Source organism: Lontra canadensis, unplaced genomic scaffold, assembly GCF_010015895.1.
Source record: "Lontra canadensis isolate GAN:19392208 unplaced genomic scaffold, GSC_riverotter_1.0 scaffold23, whole genome shotgun sequence".
In the NCBI taxonomy this organism is placed as follows: domain Eukaryota; kingdom Metazoa; phylum Chordata; class Mammalia; order Carnivora; family Mustelidae; genus Lontra; species Lontra canadensis.
Genome location: NW_022631017.1, coordinates 6895536 through 6914565, shown reverse-complemented (window position 1 = coordinate 6914565; position 19030 = coordinate 6895536). Strand labels below are relative to the sequence as shown.

At 42.9% G+C, this 19030-nt stretch overlaps 1 protein-coding gene across 2 annotated transcripts in view; it reads right to left on the bottom strand.

Moving 5' to 3' along the window:
• Window positions 1-19030, bottom strand: part of USP49 (ubiquitin specific peptidase 49) — a 75163-nt gene that overhangs the window by 6015 nt on the left and 50118 nt on the right. For both annotated transcript variants that reach the window (XM_032862190.1, XM_032862189.1), the window contains exon 2: window positions 777-2145. In XM_032862190.1, coding sequence (XP_032718081.1) covers window positions 777-2117 — 1341 coding nt within the window. In that variant the 5' untranslated portion in view covers window positions 2118-2145. The remainder of the gene's footprint in view (window positions 1-776; window positions 2146-19030) is intronic.

Sequence of the window (19030 nt, the reverse complement as noted above, 5' to 3'; positions counted from 1 at the left end):
TCAGATCAGTCTGAGATAGAGAATTAGCAGATTCTTATCTGTTTCTCTTGTCGTCATTCCTTCCTCATCCAAACCTTGCTGCTTCTACCCACTCCAACTTGCCTCTTTTTTGCCCTTGTTTCTGGCGGTATCCTTATATGAGACACAAACCTCTGTAACATAATGTAGAGATTTTACTTGAATCCATTACTTTGCCCACCTTTCTAACTGTAAAAATTCTTTCTGCAGATTTCTACAAAGTCTTACCCAAGAGTCTTTTCTTATGTCCCTACATGGCCTATGATACAGCAAATGAGAGGTAATGGGGAATAAAAGGGCTTGCTTAGGCCTTTGGCAGCCTCCTAGCCATCTCCCTTCCCTGTATGTAGAGAATGTTCTGGAAGGAAGAAGGCTCTTTCAAACTACTGTGAAACCAAGGTTATAGGCAAACTGTTCAATTTCCTAAAATTGATCAAAGATGGCATGCCAGCAACAGATTCTTAATTATAACAATGAGATTATATCACCAATACTGTCATTAAAGGTTAAAGACATTCACTGAAAATGACACGATATGGCAAATTCAACCGAAGATCTGCCCAGACAGAGGAGGCAAGTTCACCAACAAGGCCATAAGAGCACACAGCACAACCGAAGGTACAATGGCCACCCTCTGATACGCATCATGACTGCAAATGCTGGCTCTCTTAGTCCGTCCAATAACCTGGCAGAGGCACTCAGGGAAGCCCCAACTAACCAGTAAGACTCCCTGCCATGTGATGGGCGGGGCAACCTACCTGACTGAGTAGCTGCCCGTGGAATATGGTGTTCACCACCTTTAAGACCTGTTTGGTGAGCTTCCTCTGGGAGAAGGGGATGAGGATCCGGCGCGTGGTGCCCTCAGACTCGAGTTCCTGCTGCACTTTGTGCAGCAGCTCGCACAAGAACTCCTGCGCGTCCTGCTGGTCATAGCCGCGGAAGGCGGGGATCAGGCTCCACACGGAGTGAAGCATGGCGAAGGGCGACACCAGGGCCCACTTTCCGGACCACATGACTCGGAAAAGGGTGTGCAGTTCGTGACAGAGGGAAATGTGCTTCGAGCTCGGCTCCTTGTTCTGGATGAGTTCTAGGCTCCTGCTGATGGAGGCCCCGCCATTGAAGCAGAGACCCTCCCGCTCGCACGCGTCGGCCCCCTTGCTCCTGGCCGACAGCTCGGTGGCGGAGCTGCCGGCCGGCCTGCCGGAGAGCGGAGCCTTCCCGTTGGGGGCCTTGGGAAACAGCTGCTGGGTCTGGGAAGGGTCGAGGTTCAGAAAACATTCGCGGAACTTCTGGAGGTGGCTGAGCACCTGCAGGATGGAGTTCATGTAGCAGGTGTTGCCCAGGTTGCGCAGGCCCGTGACGCCCGGCGCCATGGCGGGCGCGCGGCGCGGCGGCGGGCGGCCCCCGGCGGGCGCGCGCGGTGAGGCGGGGCGCGGGGCGTCGGCGGCGCGCGGGGCGTGCAGCAGCAGGCGCGCGCTCTTGCGCGGGGGGGCGCTGGCCAGCTCCTCCAGCAGCCTCCGCTTCACCTCGCGCCGCCGCTGCCGCGCCTCCTCCTTCTTGCGCTCCAGCGCCTCCTCCTGCCGCCGCTGCTCCAGCTTCGCCTGGCCGCGGGAACTCTTCTCGAACCAATGCCGCAGCGTCTTGGCCAGCAGGCGCTGGCGCCGGTACCACAGAGCCGTGAGCATCTGCGGCTGTCCCTGAGGAGCGCGCTGCGGCGGGACGGCATCCTCGCCGGCAGCCATGGACCGCAGCGTCCGGCCGCGCCTCAGCGGCGGGTCCTGCTTCTGGCCCCTGACCGCCAGCAGGGAGCTTCTGAGCAGCTTCAGGTCCCCCTCCGGGTTGTCGTTGAGCACGTAGTCCTTGCACAGGTAGCAGAACACGTACAGATCCCGGACCTCCATGGCTAGCGGGTGCCCGGTCTCCTCAAAGTGTTTCAGGGCGTGATCTTCGATGTAGCGGCCGCAGGCCACGTGGGAGCACTTGAGACAAGCCCACACCGACTCGGTGGTGGCGCACTCCCGGCAGCACCACTTCTGTGGGTTCAGGATGGAGTGGTCCTGGGCGAGCCGCAACCGCCCGACATGTTTGCATCTATCCATGTCTCAGAGAAGGCTCCGCTCTTTCAACCTGGCACGACAGAGCCCCCGGAAAGAGAGAGAGAGAGCTTTCAGCAAAATATTTTCCCAGGAAAAGGCTTGCAACTGCCATTTTCAATTTAATGCTCATTACATTTTAATTCAAAATTGGTTCCATTGGAAGGAGGTTAAAAAAGACAAAGTAAGAAAGAAATACTGGGGGGAGGGCTTAGCACCAAGTTGAATCTTTACATTTTCTAAGCCTGTACTAATTCTTGAATATCAGCTAATTTTTATGCGAGGCTAACTGGTATTCCTGAGGAAACGGCATTACCCTTAGTTCATATTGCACCCAACTGGCCACCAGGGGAAGGAAACTTGTATTCTGAACCATCTCTGAACTGAAGATGTCCTGGAAGTGAAAGCCTCTATATCTTGTACTGATCAAGATCCTAGTTGTATGCACAAAGGGACAGAGGGCAGGACATGTTTTGTACACCAGTGAGAGATGAAGACCCTCAAAAAGTCAATCTTAGGTCCGTTTCAATGTACTTCAAAGCAAAGGTAACAGGATAAGATAAAGGTACGAAAGTCCTCTACAGTACAAAGTATCATTTTTTTTTTCTTGAATCCAAACACCCTAAGGAGGTAGTGTGTGAGCCTCAATCTAAACAATTTTTTTAAGTAGGCTCTATGCCCAATGTGGAGTTCAAACTCACAAGCCCTAGATCAAGAGTCACATGTTCTACCAACTGAACCTGCCAAGTGCTCCAATCTAAATACCATTTTATAGGTCTACTATGGTTGAATGGTTGAATGTTTGTGTACCCCCTTTCATATGCTAAAATACCACACACACACACACACACACACACACACACACCCGGCAATGGCACTGAGAGATGAAGCCTTTGGGAGATGATTAGGTCAAGAACGGGTTGACCCTCATGGGATGAACCTTCACTAATGGGATTTATAAAGCAGTTCCCTCACCTTTCACCCATGTAAAGACACAACAAAAAGCCAACGTTATGGTCACAAACCAGGAAGTCCTTACCAGCCATGGAATCTGGAGCCATGATCTTGGACATCCCAGCCTCCAAACTGCGAGAAATGTTTGCTGTTTATAAGCCACTCAGTCTATGGTATTTCTGTTATAGCAACCCTGAGAGCCTAAGATAATGTGAAAAGAAAATGTACGTCTTGTAGAAAGGGTGGGAAAAGGTTTACTTTCTTTACTGAAAGTATAGGTAAGTACAGAATTAGATCTGACTTTTAGGACAAGTGGTGGAGTGGCTACTGGTTTAACCAAACTATCAAGCCAAAAGAAAAAAAAAGCAAATCTTCCAGATTATATATGTGAAAATGCTTTTTTAAAAAGGTAACAACATATTGAGCTTTTTTCCCTTTTCTTTCCTGTCTTCCTAACATTGCTTCTAATGTTGTTCCTCAGATAAGCCTAAGGAGCAGTTTCTCCAAGAAGAGGCTAGACGATTATTTTAAAAGAAAACTTTTTTTTTTAATATTTTATTTATTTATTTGACAGACAGAGATCACAAGTAGGCAGAGAGGCAGGCAGAGAGAGAGGAGGAAGCAGGCTCCCTGCTGAGCAGAGAGCCCGATGCAGGGCTCTATCCCAGAACCCTGGGATCATGACCAGAGCCGAAGGCAGCGGCTTTAACCCACTGAGCCACCCAGGCACCCCTAAAAGAAAACTTTTTATTCTTTGGAACCTTAACAGTTTTTCCCCCCAGTACCAGTATTTGAAATTCCCTAAAGATAGTTCCTCTTATAAAGTGAACTTCCTTCACCCCCATTTCTTCTCCACTTTCATTTCTATGAGCAAATGAAGTTCCATGATTATGGAGTCACCCAGAGAAGTTTTAAATCTACTACACTATGAGTAGTCCCTTTAGTTGGTTTCCAGATGCCCTTTTTGGCCTGGTACTATTGCCAAAACCCTCACAACTATACCACGGGACCAAATTAGAGATCCTTCCCATTTTTTATTGCCCATTCCAGACTGCCAAAGGCCAAGTCGCTAGATAAGAAACCTTTAAAATCATACAAAGGAAGCAACCTAGATGATTTTCAATCAGATTAGATCATGCTTTTCCATTGAGTTCTTTCAGGATTTAGTTTTTCCTACATTATTTTTCAAATTATTGATTTGTTACTAAGTGCCCTTTTCGGTCAGCTCTCTGGATGTATTTATCCATTTCCAAACCAGTTATCATCTTCAGAGAGAAGACCATGTGTTATATTTCTTTTTTTACTCCTTTATAATTTTGTGGGTGCTCAACTCTTAGTGGTCAAAGGGGTTCTATCAGAATTACCTTCCCACACAGTCCAGAATGGTACTGAAATAACCATTTGTTTACTTTTTATGGGGCACAGCCAAATTAAAACACATATACATTAAAAGATGAGATGGTAAATAACTGAATTTTCTTTTTGTTACTTACTACCAATCAAGAGCTCAAGTTGGCTACGTATGATGTTTACAACCAATTACTGGGGACACAAATGAAAGTCAGTAATGGAAGAATGAAGGGGGAAAGAATCAAGAGACTGGCAATTCCCAAGTTTCTCACTTACTATTTTAAAAAATGTAGTTCCTGAGCCACTTACCAGCATCAGAATTCCCTAGGATAATTATGTACAGATTTCTGGTCACAACTCCAAACCTGATGAATGAGACTCTGGGGAGGGGTCTCAAATCTCTATTTTAAATAAGCCCTACAGATGACCCACCTATACATTAAAAACCTTAGAACCACTGCACTAATCCAATAAATTATTTAGGAATGAAGGTGTCCTCATAGAAACCAAAGAAAGAATTTTCTTTCTCAAAATCTTCTACTTTAGGTGCCTGGGTGGCTCAATGGGTTGAGCCTCTGACGTCGGCTCCGGTCATGATCTCAGGGTCCTGGGATCAAGCCCCGCATCAGGCTCTCTGTGCTCAGTGGGGAGCCTGCTCCCCCCCACCCCCGCCTTCCTCTCTGCCTACTTGTGATCTCTCTGTCAAATAAATAAATAAAACCTTTTAAAAAAAATCTTCCACTTTGGCTAACATTGTCCAATAGAACTTTCTGCAATGAGGGAAATATAATTTATCTGTGTTGCTTAATACCATATTAACTAGCCTTGTGTGCCTGAGTACTTGAAATGTGGCTAGTGAGACTGAGGGACTGAACTTTTAAATTTATGTAATTCTACTTAATTTAAATTTATTTTATTTATTTTTTTAAAGATTTTATTTAGTTCTTTGACAGAGACAGATCACAAGTAGGCAGAGAGGAAAGCAGAGAAAGGAGGAAGCAGGCTCCCTGCTGAGCAGAGAGCCCGATGAGGGACTCGGTCCCAGGACCCTGAGATCATGACCTGAGCTGAAGGCAGAGGCTTTAACCCACTGAGCCACCCAGGCGCCCTTAATTTAAATTTAAATAGTGGCTGCATGTGCATAGTGGCTGCAATACTGGATAGCACAGACTTAAATACCCCAGGACATATGATCTTTAGCTCACTTGGCTTTTCTTTTTGTTTTCTTTCCCTCAGAAGATTCAGCACTTGCTGAATCGTATCTGAATAGCTTCTTCTTATGACTCAAAACCTGGCAAATCCCCATTTTAGCTGAGCCTTGATGTGTCTTCAGGAATTTAATTGTTATTGAGATCTTATCACATGAAACACAGCACAGCTTCAAATCCTATAAAGAGACTATCTCTGTGAACAGGAACACAGTGACACAACACCCAGAACACTGATGCCTTTGCAAGATCAACTCCTGTGCTAGAAAAAATATGCTGCAACCACCAAAAGCCAAAATAGAAAAACACTAAAAAACCATTCCACACCCTCTCCGTGGAGAGCTATCAAATGGAAAGGGCACTCTGGAAATTCTTCCGATTTCATTTTCTGATCTATAAGTCTGCTGATCACGCACATCCCTTCCTGCACAGCCCTTTTCCCATTACAAATCTGTCGTGGTGACTCACTAACCTGCCATATGGCAGAGTAAATCCATTCAGGAAAACATGGGGCTACTTTGCACCTCACCACAGTGATTTAAGCTAGGCAGACTAGTTTCTCTAAAGAAAAAACGTATCCAGATCACAAAATGGAAACCACCCCAAAGTGACACACAAAAAAGCCCCTTTAACCAACATACAAAATAAAGAATAAAGAAAACATAATTCAAGTATACTTAGTTCAAGAAAGACAATGTTTAACTTACCTCTCATATATACTGACCACTTTATTTAAAAACAAGGCCTAACACCCACAGGCATAAAGAATTCCATTTTACATTTTTCTGACATGTACACCTTTTTTCCTTCATAAATCCCAAAGCTCATAAGAGTCCTAACATTTCCACTTAAAACAGACATCATCCAGGGTGACAAGTACCCAATATCCAAGAGATGAACTTGCAGCATGACTGGCAAAGAACAAGAAGTGCCTTAACAGTTCTCCATCATTAAGCAGATCAGCAACTTTCAATGACTGTCTTGTACACCCTGGGTTGATGTGCATATGGGGTAAACTTGACAAAATATTAGCTTTAGCTTCTTTAATTACCATAATTTCATTTTAAAAATACTCAAATGGAGCTAAAAGACATAATCACTATTTAAAAGTATTCTACTATAGTTAGTATCACTAAATATTAAATTAAAAGGTAATGAAATCTTCAATTCATGCCTTTTGTTCTGCTAAGAAACTTCTAGACTTATCCCATTTTTTAAAAAGTCTCTGTATGAGATGACTGAATATTACAATCATCTTTTAAGAATCTATAGTTTAAAAATATGATTGTCTTTTAATTGGACTAGTCCAATTGTTCTCCTGTAGCAAATTTCTTAGCTGATCCTAAATGTGTAACTGCATCATCAGAATAAAACTTCTGGGGGAGAAATCAACAAAAACCAAATAGGAAAAAAATAATCTCCTTTGGGGAGATTTCCATTTCTTTTCTCTCATAATATTGATTTCTTTTCAGTTCTTAACTAAGGACAGTGGAATAATCCTGCCTGGTCTTGGTGAGACCAAGTGGCATAAATTCCAGCTTCAGAGAGAGTAGACACTATGGTAACATGCTGACAGCCTTCATTTACATAAAAGAATACTAATTACGTGGTATCATCAACATCTGCGATTCTGCTCACTGCCATATGCGACAGCACAGGGTATTTTAACCCTTCAACTTACTAAATGTACCCTGAACTGCATGTACCACACAAAACTTACAAAGATTGCTTGAAAAGGCATAGTGAATACATTTTTATAAGTAAGTATTAAAAATGAATTTTATTTTCAGCTAACATTTTATTTACAAAAGATATTGGAAAATATAATTTAATATCAATATATAATGAAGGAAAAGATGAAAGACATAGTTAACCCAAAGGGAAGAATGCTACATCCTAGAGAATTATGCAGGGCTCTAAAAGGCTGTATTATAAATACAATATAACCAGCCTTTTGAATTTTTAGGTGGCTAAAATAAAAACAAGACCAAAACAATAAATACAAAATAAGAAAAAAAAGTCACAGCAGAGCATGAGAGGGATGAGGTTAGTCAAAGATAGTGTTCAGAAGCCCTTTGCTAAAACAATGTATGTGTGGGGATGTGGCTAAGTAGGTGGAGTGTCCCCACATACTGCCGCTCCCCTACCCACCTCTCCCATTCTCCAGGAATGTGGGGGTGGCAGGAAAAGGGGGGGAGGAGGGTAATTTATAGGTCAGAGCATGGCTCAGAGATTCCCAGGGAGGCAGAACTCTCTGAGAGGGTTTCAGAGGCTCTGACTAAATGGGTTCTTTAGCTCTCTGACCTGAGAGCTGGGATGGATGGTGGGTGAAGCAGCAGCGGCTCTTGGCCACAGGTAATGGTATGCTGCTGTACTGGGCATGCCCGAGCCTTGTGAGCTATGTCACTGCTCACCTGGCCTCAGCCATCAAGTCCTGGTGTTCAGGAGTGATTGTGTAATTGTGGGTGAGAGCAGATTGCAGGTTATGCCCATGTAGTAATAATGTCTGTCTCACTGGCATTAGAACCTGCCTTCTGGATTAGAAAGGAGTTGCGTTCATCTAGGGAGCTCTGGGCTGGGCCCACAGCCCTGCTTTGCCCAGGGTAGGGGCTGTGCCTGTGGCCCAGCAGGGAAATGACAAAGACAGCACAACCATGAAGGAACAAATGCTCTGCTCGTTCACCTTCCTCTCCAAGTACACACATGCTCAAGTCCCTCCTGTCTAGACAGAGAGAGAGAGACATACAGACAAAAGTTCGCCCTGCCTCTAGATGATCACTGACACTGTTGTTAGGCTCTTCCTCCTCCTGCCCACTTTACTTCTGGCAACATAATGTGCAGCTGCATCACCTTCCTCACAGCTCACTCCTTAACACATTCATTTCATGGAAACTATTTTTGCAAAGGTTATTGGCAATTTCCTTAGAGCTAAGTTCATTAGCCTGAATTTTCGGCTACTGTTCTCTGGTTTTCTTCCTACGTCTGAAATCACACCTTCCCTGTTTTCGTGTCTCTGTCTTCCTTAAAATGTATGCTTTCCTTAAGGTTTTGCCCTCAGCTCTCCTCTCAGTGATTTCAGCTATTCCTAGAATGTTGAGTATCATTTCTATCCTGTATTTTAATTTTCACAAATACATTCTATGAAGTACTTTATTGATATAGCTTATATACCATTAAAATCTAGAACTCGGGGCGCCTGGGTGGCTTAGTCAGTTAAGCATCTGACTCTTGGTTTCGGCTCAGTCATGGTCTCGAGTCGTGAGATCGTGCCCCATGTGGGGCTCCACACTCAGCCGGGAATCTGCTTGGGATTTTCTCTCTCTCTCTCTCCACCCTTCTCGCATGCACACACACACATACTCTCCCTCTCTCCCTCTCTCTCAAATTAAATATTTTTTATTTTTTTTAATTTTTTTTTTTTTAGAGATTTTATTTATTTATTTGACAGGCAGAGATCACAAGTAGGCAGAGAGGCAGGCAGAGAGAGAGGAAGGGAAGCAGGCTCCCCGCTGAGCAAAGAGCCCGATGCGGGGCTCGATCCCAGGACCCTGAGATCATGACCTGAGCCGAAGGCAGAGGCTTAAACCACTGAGCCACCCAGGCGCCCCTCAAATTAAATATTTTTTAAAAACCCATACTACTCAACAATTTTTGGTATATTCAGAGTCCCACAAAAACACTTTGAACATAAAATCTTTCGATTTCATTGCAGTCTCCATCTCAGGTTGAATTTTCACATTCTGATACCTACATTATGTATACTACTATTAATAGTATTTACAAGATGAAGCTATTGAATGTGTTTTGAGTTTTTAAAAAAAGATTTTATTTATTTGACAGAGAGAGAGAGAGAGATCACAAAGAAACAGAGAGGCAGGCAGAGAAGGAGGGGGAAGCAGGTCCCTGCTGAGCAGAGAGCCTGATTCGGGGCTCGATCCCGGGACCCCGAGATCACGACCTGAGCCAAAGGCAGAGGCTTAAGCCACTGAACCACCTAAGTGGTTTTGAGCTTTTTGTTTGTTCGTTTGGTAGCTGTAACGATCATGACTGAGATATATACAATTTCACCCAGGCCTCCAGGTGCTCAAGATAGAAAAGATGACTGATGGAGGTTAGAGAGATGCCATCTGTGGAACAAAGCTAAGCTAGCTGGCCTTTGACAGATCAGACTTTTTGACTGATTAGCTTAATACTATTGCCAAAGAGGTCTGTGCCTAAAGCTCAATCCCTTGTCCAGGACTATAGTAGACTGGCCACAAGATGGCCAAAAAAGTGGGCTCACAAGAAATTCTGAATCCACAGGGAAAACACACATAAGCGCACATGTGCTCTTAAAAATGTTACGTGTGACTCCACAGAGAAGAGGCAGAAGGGGCGCCTGGGTGGCTCAGTCACTAAGCATCTGCCTTCAGCTCAGGTCATGATCCCACGGTCCTGAGATCAAGCCCCACATTGCCTCTCTGTTCAGCGGAGAGTCTGCTTCTCCCTCTGCCTCTCCCCTCGCTTGTGCTCTCTCTCCTCTCAAATAAATAAAATCTTTAAAAAAAAAAAGGGTGGGGGAGGGCGCCTGGGTGGCTCAGTGGGTTAAGCCTCTGCCTTCGGTTCAGGTCATGATCTCAGGGTCCTGGGATCGAGCCCCACATTGGGCTCTCTGTTCAGCAGGGAGCCTGCTTCCCCTCCCCCTCTCTGCCTACTTCTCTACTTGTGATCTCTGTCAAATAAATATTAAAAAAAAAAAAAAAAAGAAGAAGAAGAAGAAGTGGCAGCCAAGAGTAGAGGATAACCAGGTCAGCTGTGTACTCATTAAACAAGTCTAATTCAGAGCTTAGTAATTTATGCTACCTCCTGATCAAAGAGGCCTTATTTGCTACAACCTGGTGTTGTTTTGGCATGGTCTACTTGATGGGCTCGTGTGAAAGCAAGGTGCAAACTAAAGGCTCCCTCTTCTACTCTTCTACTTCTACTCTTTCCATCTGGAAAATTTCTGTTGCGACCACTGAGAGAATCAGAGTTAACCTTTGAAAATCTGACCACAGGAATCCTGGTTTGTCCCTGCAGTGTGCCTCAAAAACACTAGGTTCTCCACAGCAGCAAGGCAGTCAATCATCAAAAATGTACACATACATCAAAGTATATATGTATGCCAGAACTTCTCGGATTATGCCCTTTAAATATGTGCAGTTTATTGTTTACACCTTAGTAGAGCTATTAAAAATTACACAAACACACACCCAGCGAGCAATTTGCCCCTACTGAAATAATGCAGTGAAGCAGCAGCTCCTCATACTACGTGAAAGCTAACAGGAAACTTTTATCAGGGGTGGGTAAGGCGGAAAACACCTGACTCATTGATCAGTTTCACACTAAAAGCAGGACAATCGCACACTACACGCTACATGCCAATAGGATGCAGTAAGGGGTTCACAGCAGCATCACCTATAAGGTACTCTGGCTGAATGAACTGAACCTGAGTCCAGTAAAGCATTTGGATCTAACTACCAGGGTATGAGAAATGTGGGAGACAGAACATGCTACACAAGGCTCCAATGAGCCAGATTACCAAATCCCAGTGTGGCAAATGCTACAGGATCAATGATCTAAAGTCTTTAGCAGATACATAGCATAAAGCAAAAAAGGGGGTGAGAGGACGGAACTACTATAGACTATATGAATCCCACAGACATGTCAACCACACTCAGTGTGTGGTTCATATTTAAATCCTGATTTCAATGAACCAACTATAAAAAGATGTTTTTCAGACAACTGGGAAAAATGTTTTAAAATATTGTCTGCCTCTACCTATATCACTATGTTTTTTTTAACAGTTTCATTGAGGTTTAAGTGCCATACAATAAACTGCACACATTTAAAGTATATAATTTGGTTAAGTTTTTGAAATGTGGTATATGCTTATAAAATCACCACCATCAAAAGCATGAACTCATCCATCACCCCTCAAATTTCTTCATGCCTCTCTGTAATCCTTCCCTCTCCACCACAACTGGAGAAATTTAAACACAGACTAAGTATTAGAAAACATTATTAGTTTAATGTGACACTGGTATGGTGGTTATATTTTTTTTTTAGTCTTTATATGTTAGAGATATCTCAAGTATCTATAGGTGAAATATTATGATGTACGGAATCTGCTTTAAATTATTCTGGGAGGGGGAAAGTGGCACGAAGACAGATGAAACACTGTCAAACCATTCATAGTTGTTGAAGCTGGTTGATGTCAAACCATTCATAATTATCGAACCTTTGTTAGGGTATGCTTACAAAGTTCCAAAAAATTGTTTTAAGACAGGGACACCTGGGTGGCTCAGTCGAGGTCATGACTCCGGGTTCCTGGGATAAGAGTCCTGCACCGAGCTCTCTGCTCAGTGGGGATTCTGTTTCTCCCTCTCCCTCCACCCCTCCCCTCTGATAGTGCTCTCTCATGCGTGTGCTCTCTCTGTCTCTCAAAATAAATAAATATTTTTAAAATTATTTTAAGACAATAAAGAATATACTCTCTGGTAGCAAAAGAAAACCTTGATACAAGCCTATCACAAATTAGAGAAGTTTTGGGACACTTTTTATCTCTATCATCATTTTACCATCATACCTAGTTTGAAATGCACCCTCCCCACATGAATGCACCAAATCAAAGAAGTAGTTTTTCTCAGCAGCATTTAGTCACAGAAGATTGCTGGCAAAATACCCTTTGGTCTGGGCTTCCAATATACCCTTTAGAATCTCTCTGCAGGTCCCCCAAAGTTGCTTTCAATAACTCTACCAGATTTTTTGCCCATAAGAACTTCCTGAGTATCTCTGTCTTTTGGGGTCACAAAGCCACTTTAGTCAGTCTGTAGAAATGCTCTTGTTTGGTCTAATGTTTTCTCCCTGAAACTTCTTCCTTTATTGGAAAAGAAAAACCCTCATTTTTTCATAGTTCTGTTTCTTCCTCACTAACTCTGATCATCCAGGTGTCAAGGAGCTCCTCTTGTACCTTCCTAAGGCTCACTGTGGTCTTAGCAAACAGTAGCACAATTCTCTGACCCCAGGCAGACACAGGTTACTCCCAGGCCACAGGATGTTTGGCAAAGCAACATTTGGTCACATGGATCCAATCCAATATTCACAATAACATCATGTGAATAACATGTGAATAACAATATTCACATAAACATCAACCAACAGGTTGTCTCCCAGTTGAGACTTTGGAATTGTCTTCTCAGAGAAACAATGTTATAAATAGCACGTGGGCCAGTGAAAGCCCATCGTGTATCTCCAGTGTAGTACTAGAATACTAGCGCTACCAGGAGGGAAAGCTAACGACCACATGTATTATTTTGAGAAAATTAATTCAAAGTTTCAACTTGAAATGCCAAGAATTGCTCTCCCAGCTGCAGCCCAGGCAGTGAAATTGGGAAATCTCCCTCCTCCCACTCCCCCACGTGGCTGAAGAGGGCTTTCCACACATGGCCATTTGTATGGAAGACACATATATACGGGAGGAACTGCCTGTAGAGGAAAAAAAAGAACAATTTCTGTGAATGGAAAATAAATCTGACTAGAATTTGCAAATGGATTGTCAGGATTAGATGCCAGTGTTGGTTATTTCAGTGGCTGTTCCAAGAAATGGGAACTTCCTCTTCCTAATGTCCTGTTTCTTAAAATGATAGCAGTATATTTAGTTCCGGGCCTTCCCCGTCAATACACCAAAGCACATCTTTCAGGACAAAGGCCCATCATATTTTGCATGAGTGGAGATACAATTTTTAAGCACTTTATTTCAAGAGCAAAGAAGACAAATGTCTAGAAAGAAGGGCCAAATACAAAGGGGTATTTGTTACATACACACAAAAGAAGAAAACTGGAAGCTGCAAAGAGAACACTCTGGTGCTTTAATGGAGAACCAATTAAATAAATTATAAATGGGCCGTACAATGGAAACCATCAGTTGTTTTTCATTTTGCTTTGTTTTATAAAGAGGCAGACCTATTTGCACAACAATTCCAAATACAGTATGTGGGAAAAAAAAAAAAAACCAAAGGGGCAGAATGGTGTATATAATATACCATCATGACTGTTTTAAAAAATAACTATACTCATACAACCTACCCCCTCCATGTGCGTTAAGAGGTTAAACTAGAAAACTGGTAACACCACACACCCCGTGGTGGCAAGCTGCGGGTGGAGATGGAGAGGAGACTCAGTTACCAACCTTTGTACCTTTTGGGGAAAAGAAATCATGTGTTATCTATTTTTAAAAAGAAACGGCACTGAGGAGACTGTTTTCAACAGTCTTAAAAATTCAGGCATGAGCAGGATGACTGAAGATAAGCACAGAGCATTCACGGTTTATCATGTTTTCATTAGAAAAGAAGATGTGGAGACAGGTAGTCAAGTGATATTTATGGTATACGAAGAACCTAAGGAATTATATTCTAGTAGCACTAATCATTGCACAGGGACCCCCACCCCCACCCCCACAATTCCTCTCCAGAAGCTTAGGACTAGCCAAGTGCAGACCTCTCTGGCTTACTGCAGAGCAGCAACATAGCAGAGCCTTCAAGGGTCAAGCGTCAATCATGTGAAATTTCCTATCAGCCAAAGTACCAAGGTCATTTCCACTTTACTTCCCCAGGGGCCACTACCGAAATTTGTCCGTAGAAGTGATTTCCGTGGGCAGTCTCTTGTCTTTCCCAACTCTCAAGAGATCTTTCCTTCCTTCATGGAATAGCTCCTCACAGTATTCCAGTTTACTGGTCAGCAAACTACCTCCCTCCACACCGGACCAACCTCTCTGACGGAGTGTGAGCGTGAGCGTGCGCTAGGGGGCGGTGAAGGCAATCGGGTAAATGGAGGAGGACCCTCCTACATCCTGCTCCAAGTACAAAAGCCACACAATAGCCCGTTCTCAGTCTGTAAAATCAAAATCGGTAGGCAATAGTATCTCCTTCAGAAGCTGTTCTTGAGGGAGGCTCAAATAAAATGGCCATGTAACTGCACTCTGAAAGTGCATGCTTCTAAGCAAAGTCCTGGCTCACTTGGCCACCTTATCACCTATCCCTGAGAACAGTTATTTTTGCCTCCACAGGGCCTAAAGTTGGGCTGGCTAACTGAGCAGCTGACAGTAATTGGTTTTCTGATCTTGATTTTATCCAGACAGTTTCATTTAATAAGGCATTTGGAAAAAAATACTCTTAAACAAGAAATTAGATGATTCTTTTATATTAAAAATGAGAAAAATCACTATTTTCCCCAAGCAAATTAAAGGTTTTTTTCTAATATCTATTTTTCTTGGGTCTTTAAGACCTTTAAGCAACACAATGCAAGGAAAGTAAAAGTCCAATTAAGATGTTAGAAACAAACCCATAGCACCATAAAATGCAGTTGGATGAAAGAAGCAGAATCAGTCTCTGCTCCCTCTCCAGTGGGGGTATGCCCATTGAATATTTACAGGTCCCACAGAATGTGCTGCATGGCAAAAATATAAAAGAGGCCTTCTTTCAAATAAGGCATAGAAGGCTTTTCAAAGACATGAACTGTGCATGAACCCTCATCTCTCGTATAAGAATAAAGCAGAAGTGCTTCTGGGAACTCAACTATAGTAAGCAGACACAAGAGAAAAGAGGGCCAGTGCACACCCAGGCAATGAACTTCATGTAGTTTAAATCCCACAAATTCCAGCCACCTCTGCTCTTATTTTAAAGATGCCAGCCCTCCTATTCTGCTGTGAGTCCTACCTTTTGGATTAAGACAGTGATATCCTCAATAAAGGCAAATATAGAATCTTATAAGAGAAACACACAAAGCCAATCAGTGGCTAACACCTAAGTGCAGATTAATTTACCATAGCAGGAAGTGGAAAGCAGAGCTCTGAGGGACACGGTGCTGTGCGGATAAATAGAGTGAGGAAGAAACTAAAGAGGGAGAAAAAGTCTGAATCACTGCTTGAGACCCAATAGAAGGCAGACTTGAGCCATAAGGGGTAATGGACACCAAGGAGGGAGGGCTCTGAAACAAAATATATAAGAACACAAAAAATAAGCCTCACAACTTCATAATTTCTTCCAGCAACCCTCCCATGTTGCCTGTGGTAACTGCACTGAACATTGTACATAACCACCAAATTAGATCAGTGAAGTATAATGAAACAATGGACGTATGCAATTCATTAGCTTTTAATACATACAAATAACTAGAAAAGCAATTATTCTAAAGTTAAACCTTTCATTTCTGAAGATGTGTTGTCTGAGCCTGACTTCTTAGTAAACTTCAGTTTGTTTTTTATTTTTTCATTTTTATTATTTTTTAGGGGGGGAAGGGCAAAGGGAGAGGAAGAGAGAATCTTAAGCAGGCTTCACACCCAGCACAGAGCCTGACATGGGGCTCGATCTTGAGACCCTGAGATGAAATCAAGAGTTGAACACTTAACCAACTGAGTCACCCAGGTGCCCTTTCAGTTTGTTATTTTTAAGTTCATGGTCACTAATAGGCTATAGCCAAGGGTAAATAAAGTGCCCATCAAACCACCTAACTCAGCTACAGCAAATTTATCAAAATGTCCATACCATTATTATACCTACCACTCACACGGGAACTCACACGGGAACCTACCCAAACTAATAACTAAACTGCTTAGAAGGAACTATCAATAAAAAATATCTAATATTGGCAGAAGCAAAATAAATAATATTCCAAGAGACCAACCAACAATAAAAAACTATTTAATGCTTTACTAATTCCAATTAGAGTCCAGCTCCCCAGGCTGATAAAATACCTCACAAAGGTCCAGATATGCCCTGGACCTTAATAGGAAGGAGGGCAGGTCCATTAAGGTGTTGTCATTGAGTAGGTTCAAGAAACAAGAAGAAAAAAAAAAAAAAAAAGGAAAAATAAAAAGAAATAAGGAACTTTTGGGGCCCCTGGATGGCACAGTCGGTTAAGTGTCCAACTCTTAGTTTCAACTCAGGGTCATGAAATCAAGCCCTGTGTTGGGCTCTGTGCTCAACATGAGTCTGCTTGACTCTCTCTCCCTCTCCCCCTTCCCCCACCCCACCCACACGCACTTTCTCTCTCTCAAATAAATCAATCTTTAAAAAAAAAGGAAAAAAAAAAAAGGAATAAGGAACTTTCTGTTCTCACATGATAATAATATAAAATGTCTCTAAAAGAGCAGACAAGGATTTGTCTTCTGAGATTAACGTTAGAAAGGGTGGGGGTAGTAAACACAATAATCCATCTGTTAAAAATACCCAAACGCTGAGGTCTGAGTGACTACGGAGTTCCGGGGCCCCCACACCCAATCAAAGTGACCCAGGTCCCCAAAGTGACCCCAGAGAGCTAGGGAGAATATGACTATCCTGGACATATGAGCCTATGCCTGACCACAGACTAGAGACCACAGGTAAGAGGGAGCATCCTCAGAGGAATCATGAAACAGTACTCTTTCTACATGGCATAAGGGAACAAGCCCCCAGTTTGTAAATACAACTACTTACGCCTGGTGATACCAGATGAGGGCCAGATACCATTAATCATGAAAAACATTCAGCAGACTTCCTTTGCATTAATTGCTTGCACAGAAAACTAAAATTGATTTTCCATGTGGCTTGCCTTCAAGGAGAGAATGTAATAACCAAGTTCAAATACTAGTATGCTTAACAGTTATATTTCTCACTATAAATGAATACTCTAATTGTTTTGGCCACATTAAGTCAGTTCCCAAGAAACTAGACACCATATCCTGTTCTCACAAAATTGAGGTTCTGAACCTTTAGAGTTAGGGTCTTAAACCCTAGTTACGACTTCACCACGGTAAGGCCATCTGCGAGGGCTAGCAAAAAGCTAGCTGGCAATTTCAGGGGTAGTTCTCTAAGATCTAAGTAGAACATGGGTAAAATTTCTAGATACTTCCTAGTATTTTTATAATTAATTTGCATTAGAAATAATTGAACTATAATTTCTTGGACATTATTATATCCAGGCACTGTTCTAAAACTTAATGCACATCGATTCTTCCTGACAACTTGATGAGGTAAGTGATTTTAAATTCATTTTAAAAAGAATAAAAATAAAAAGGCTTGGAGAGGAGAAGAAACCTCTCCAAGGTCACATTGTTGGTACATGGCTGAGCTGTGAGACAGATTTCAAAGCTGGCTCTTCACCAAATGTGACTGACAACTGTCATAACTTTAGATTTTTACAATCTAATGTGAAATATCTCATTGTTTCAGTTTTCATTTGCTTAATTACTAGCCTAATGTTGAACATCTTTTCAAATAACTATTGACTATTTTTGTTCTCTTTTGTGAACTGAAGAAGACATATACTCACATGAGAACTTACCAGTAAGAACAAAACTGCTTTGGGCAACCCCTTAGGAACCCCTCTCACTCTTGAGAGCTTTTTCTGTATCTTCACTAATAAACTTCAATCGCTTTACTCACTTGCTTTTGTCCGCGAGATACACTCTTCGATTCTGTGAGACAAGAACCTAGCTCTCCCGCACCATTTTTGTGCCGAAATCTGGGATCACTTCCACCAAAGGGTGCAGGAACCCCAGGTTACTTTGGGGACCTCGTGAAGAGGAATCCACCCATATCTACAGGACTCTAAATGATAGTATCCAGGCACTGGATGCATTCAAGCCAACAACTGAATGAAGTCAGAGAAGGACTTCTCAAGAACTGTGCCACTATTGACTGTACTATTGCTACACCATTTGGGATGCGAAAAATTTCCTCACATGTGTTCTAACATTATAGTTAGCTCCCTCAAGGGGTCCCAATTAGCAGGGGTCATTTGTGATCTATTAAGATCAAGATATCCACTGATCTATTTAACAAAATTGCTAACTAGGGATCTTATCAAAGGGATGGGATCATAATTTGGGGCCTCATACTTGTTTTATGTTTATCCCTTTGCATGTGCTGGTGCATGTACCATTTGCTGCCCATCATGACCCCCCCCCTGGAGCCATACCACAAGCTCCTGGACCAACCCCTGGATAGATTCTAACTGCCATACAGCCCGCCACCCCATTTCAGCAGGAAGCAGCCAGAGCTGTCATCGTCCCATTCCCTAACGGTAGTTAGGGTTACTATTCCAGGGGGAAGAATGAGTAAGGGACGGGGGGGGGGCGCGCTAGAGATAGAGAGAGGGCTATGTGATTAGGCTCACAGAAATCCCAAAAATGTGGAGGTGTGGGGAAACCAGAGATATGGGGACAAACCAGACCACCCTGCCCTAGGACCACTCTGCCCTAGGTGTGGGGAGTGGGGTGGCTTTTATGATAATCACCTGAGACCAACAAAGAGAACAACAAAGAATAATGAGATCCTACTGGGGGAGGTGGGCCATTGAAGGTGTTATCACTAGTCCTTGCTCAATGGTGCTATCAGTCGAGATGTTAAA